The 5,381-nt window shown below is 31.9% G+C and overlaps 1 protein-coding gene across 1 annotated transcript in view; it reads right to left on the reverse strand.

Moving 5' to 3' along the window:
- Window positions 1–3,066: 3,066 nt before the first annotated feature.
- LOC106691429 (cytochrome P450 6k1) overlaps window positions 3,067–5,381 on the reverse strand; it is a gene marked incomplete at its 5' end in the record, with an annotated part of 3,003 nt that continues 688 nt past the window's right edge. Inside the window, 2 exon segments of the mRNA XM_014437197.2 lie at window positions 3,067–4,110; window positions 4,233–4,475. Of these exon segments, the coding sequence (XP_014292683.1) occupies window positions 3,938–4,110; window positions 4,233–4,475 (416 nt within the window).

Raw genomic sequence — 5,381 nt, forward strand, 5'->3', positions numbered from 1 at the left:
ATGTTTCTTGGCGGTTGATATTCTATCCGGGACCTCCCGGCTCTTCTACTTCCTATTAGTACCTCCACTACTTTTGTATGTGTTGTTGTTGACTGTGTCTTTAGGAAAAAAAACCCAGAGGTCATCAACGCCCATAAGTGCCTCTCTAGAGCTTGTATCCATGAGATCTTGAGTACACTCCACAAACGAGTGTTCTCTCGAAAATCCGTCCTTCCTCTCTAGCTCTTTTGCCACTTGAATCTTTAGTACCATGGATAGGAATTGCATTCGACCGTGTACCTCACCGTGTACCGTTTTCATCATCTCGCTGAGTTTATTCACGATGCTGTTGTAGCGTGCTAGAAGTTCCGCGGCATAGTGCCCAGTAGACTGTTCCGGTTTCTTTGTCTCTCTGATCATCATAAATACGGACCCACCGTCATCACAGCGGTCTCTTCACCCACCTGAATCTGATTGAGGATGCTCCTCTTCACCCTACAGACAGACATCCACTGCTTTTAATGTCTCCGCTTCTTCGCTATGGAGTAGATTTTCGATTAACTTTGCTTCAATTCGGCTTATTAGTTGGTTACCCTATTTTTTGAAGTGGCGGTAAACTGTTCGAGGTCAGAAACGGCTTTCCTCAATTCTTGAGCGGCACGAAATCTTATAGAAGTGATCTCTATAGAAAAATAAAACATTAGCTTATCAATAAAAAATCTGTTGTGACCAATTTAAATTCATGTTGCTCCCAACCTCATAAATACAATAAACATAATTAACAATTTTAAATATAAATATACCAAATACAAAACAGAACTAAGGACAGGTTACTTGCTTAAAAGAACGGTTACATTTTGGGAAACCCAAAACAAACCCACATTTCTCTATTTCACCCGCATTCAGTTCCTACACAAACCTAGAGTTAGTTGTATTATAGTAATGTAGAACACACTGTTATAGACAATTTAAAGTAATGTTTATAATTTTTATTCTTAAAGTATAAACTGTCAATTGTAGTTTTTTTATCATTAGTTGAAGAGATTCTTTTTTCTAAAAACCTGTTTTTTTCATTGTAGGGCATGACAATGGAAATAATATAGTTGCGAATCGTTGCCTTAATGTAACTGGAGCTCCGTTGGACTCGACATGGTGAACAATGCATTGTTTCGGCTGCTTGATGAAGGATGCGTACCACGGGTTTACTGGCTTAGAAAGGTGGTGTACCACTCACAGGTTGTTACCAAATAAACAGTTGGTGGCGGCACCTTTGCCAATCATCAACGCTTAGAAAATCCTGTCTTTCGGTATACCAGCTGACATTTGGCGAGATCTGCCATCATATTACTGTAGAGGTCGGAGAGATACTGGATGAATAGTGCATTTGTCTGGTGGATCCACTGTATGGCAGAAATAAGTATGAAGTAAGCCTTCCACCAGGGCAAGACGAACCGTCATGGAATCCACAAGGCTTTGCGACAATAGTAGGAACACCTACACGATAGTAATCCGTATTGTCGTCATCTCAACTTCTCTTGCTGAATTTTATTACTTTTAGCTATTATTCATTTTTTTTTTTTAATTTTTGTATTTTTGTAATCTATCTCTAAATTATGTTTGTATAAGGTTGGTAGAGAAGCAGTTTTTATTCATTATCATAATTTTATTTACTATTATTATTGAAATTGTGTTTCATATTTGTGTATTGTATGAATAGTTGAATTTGCTGGGGGAGGTAAAATCTGAAATAAGGTGTTATTCATCTTATTACTAAATTTAAAAGTATAGTAGAAGGATTAGTAAAGAGAATAAATCAGCCTTTCATTTGAACTCGTGTCATTCCTTATCCCTTTCTACCTATTTTGCATTTTACTCTCAACAATGCTAAGGTTTTATGTATATATAAGTTTCTTTTTTACAGTTAATAATTTGTATGTTTGTGGGTCTAGAGGATCAGTCAAAAAGACAGATATATTGAGGTAATGTTTCCCAACTATATTGTTCGCATAGTCATGTTCTACAATGAAATAATAGTTTTTTATAAAAAATAATTATTAACTAATGATAAAAAAAACAACAATGTATAGTTTACATTTTAAGATTAAAAATTATAAACAATACTTAAAATTGTCTATCTATCTACATTACTATAATACAACTAGCTCTAGGTTTGAGTAGGAACTCGTGAACGGGTGAATTAAAGAATGGTAAATGTGAGTTTGTTTTGGGTTTTCCAAAATGTAACCGTTCTTTTAAGTAAGTAACCTGTCCTTAGTTCTGTTTTGTATTTAAAGTAGTTAATTATGTTTTTTTTGTATTTATGAGGTTCGAGTAACATGAATTTAAATTTTTCACAACAGATTTTTTATTGATAACCCAATTCTTTAATTTTTCAATAGAGGCCACCTCTTTAAGATTTCGTTTGAAGTGTCCCCCTCCTCTCTCTCCCCCGATGAATCATTTTAAGTTTATCGAATTTGAATCTATGTCCTGTTTGTCTCAAATATGTCAGGTTATTTGGTAAGGTTTGTTCGGGGTTTTGTTACAGAGCAGTGGTTCACAAACTGGTGCCACGGCATCCTAGGGTGTCCAAAGCCTATGCAAGGAGTGCCACAAACGAATGCTATTTTTTAAGGCTAATGTTTCCTCTCTCCCCCCCTCCCCCTTACATCATAACTGATTAGGTAGTACAAAAAAAGGATACATTCATCAACAAACACATCACATATTAAAATTACCTTGAACCTGTTGATATGCGTACATCATTTTATATATTGCAACCAGGTGCAATTGGCAAAAAAAAAGTCTCTACTAAATCATCGACTTATAATAATTATTAACCTTCTAGTTTCTTGCTTATAACAACACACAATTTTAACTAAGATCAAATTTTCTGAGTGTATTATATAATCTACTGTTGTAAATTTCAATAAAGATATTAAAAAAAAATTGTTAATAACTGTATAATTAACTGATTTAATATTATATGCTAAATAAATCACTTCAGGAAGAAATCATTTCACTGGGCTTAATAGAAAAGAGTATAAATTATTATATAATATTTTGTAGGTTAAAAAAAATAATATCTTTCAAGAAAATTTGCTAACTTCTTTATTTAAATACATTATTCCTACTGCTTTATATCTTCTAAATTATTACAAAAATACCATTAATTATCACAGATGTGTTCATATTAATTACATTGATAATCGTGTGATATTATTACAGTGTTAGTGATTTTCGCACTAGAATATGTATTAGTAATGTACAACTGATAATTAATTAGTGAATTTATTCTTAATTTAAAACAAATTTGATCCTTTTTTTCTCTCAACTTTATTTTTTACAACTTTTCCAACGTTTCGACCCTCAGGCCATTCTCTAGGATACCTTCATATTGATGTAATTTCCTTTTTCAAATCTAAAAAATGCAGGCTAATTGCCTTTGTACCATATAACCTTTTCTAAATTAATGTTTCCTAGATTTAAACCTTTTATAAAACACTTTTCTTCCTTCCTTCCTTCCTTCCTTTCCTGGTTTTAAGTTGCAAATGTGAATGAAGGAAGGAAGAAAAGTATTTTATAAAAGGTTTAAATCTAGGAAACAATTATTTAGAAAAGGTTATATGGGACAAAGGCAATTAGCCTGCATTTTTAGGATTTGAAAAAGGAAATGACATCAATATGAAGGTATCCTTGAGAATGGCCTGAGGGTCGAAACGTTGGAAAAGTTTTAAAGAATAAAGTTGAGAGAAAAAAAGGATCAAATTTGTTTTAAATTAAGAATAAACTAAACCACTCTCAAACAAGAATATATAAAATAGTTAATCTAATTAGTGAATTTATTTTATAATCAACCTCCACCTTATGGAGTAATACATAAAAAAACGTAAAAGCCAACACAAATTCTACTTTTTTTAATCTATTTAATAAAAAAAAAAATTATGACTCATTAAACTTAACATATTTTTGTTACATCTATACGAACTGGGTTTTGTTGGCTTGGTGAATGGAAAATAACATTCGGTTCATAGATCAGAGGAACTTTCGTTTCAGGATTGAGAGACAACTCAAAATTGTCGAGAATGTGAGCGAAAAGTGTTCCAATTTCCATGAGGGCGAATCTCTTACCTGAAATTGGTATGCATAATTATTTTATGGTATATATAACTCATACATATGTATGAGACCTTATGAAGAAAAAGCATACAGTTCGTCTTCAAATGATAATAATACTAAAATAAAAAACATACCGAGACAAACTCTTGGGCCATCCGAAAATGGGAGATGCGTATATTTTCTCGGTGGTCTGTTCTCATCCAACCACCTGCCAGGGTCGAATTTCTCAGGATCAGGATAATTCTTTGGATCCATCTGTATACTTTCTGATGCAATTAAAATCCTTGTACCTTTATCGATATTCACTCCACCTATGTTTGTGGGTTTGTTATTAACCCTCACTACAAACGGTAGAGATGGGTGTATCCTTAACGTTTCTAAACAAAATTAAAAATCATATGAAGTATTCGGAATTGTTACTTAACGTATTTATACTATATTTGTTTATTACATTAAGTATAAATACATTTATATTATGGTTGGAAAGAAATAAACAAAGAAAGGTTTGTAGCATTAATTTTAGTATTATATTAATAAAAATCAATCTTTTCATGGTTTTTAATTTTTAATTTAATTGTTAATTTTTATTATATGTTTTTTTTAAAGTTGGGATTAAATGGATCCATTATCCCCTAATCTATTTGGACTAATATCGTAAGTTTATTTTAAAAATTAATGAGGTCTTTATCGTTCTGATGCTACAGTTTACTACCAAATTGTTATTTTGGAATACTTTGCGTCATCTTTATATAATTAATTATTATTAATTTTCAAATATTTAAAATTTTATTTATGTACACTATGATGATAAAAATATATTTGTAAGCAATGCTCAATACAATGTTTGAGATGACATTACAATATTTGTAAATAACATAACTTTGATTATGAAGAAGATAGTCAGGAGTTCGGTCGAAAGAAACAAAAATCGTTAACAACTATTTATTTTCCCACGTTTAGCCCCACTTTATAGAGCTTCATCAGGGACGTTCAAGTTGAGAGCTTTCGAAACTTTCAAGTTTTCAAGAATGTTTTTAAAGCTCTCAACTTGAACAGCCTTGATGAAGCTCTGCAAAGTGGGGCTAAATGTGGGAAAATAAATAGTTGTTAACGATTTTTGTTTCTTTTTACTGAAGACCCCTGACCTCTGACCCTCTTCTTCATAATTTGAAATAATACGATTAATTATACATATACATTTTTCTTTTTGTCAATTGACTGATTCTCAAGACCTACCAAAAAGAAAAATGTATACCTACAATAGTCGTGAAAAAAGTTATCAA

The sequence above is a fragment of the Halyomorpha halys genome, unplaced genomic scaffold (assembly GCF_000696795.3).
Source record: "Halyomorpha halys isolate HHAL.00 unplaced genomic scaffold, Hhal_1.1 Scaffold2346.1, whole genome shotgun sequence".
NCBI lineage: Eukaryota > Metazoa > Arthropoda > Insecta > Hemiptera > Pentatomidae > Halyomorpha > Halyomorpha halys.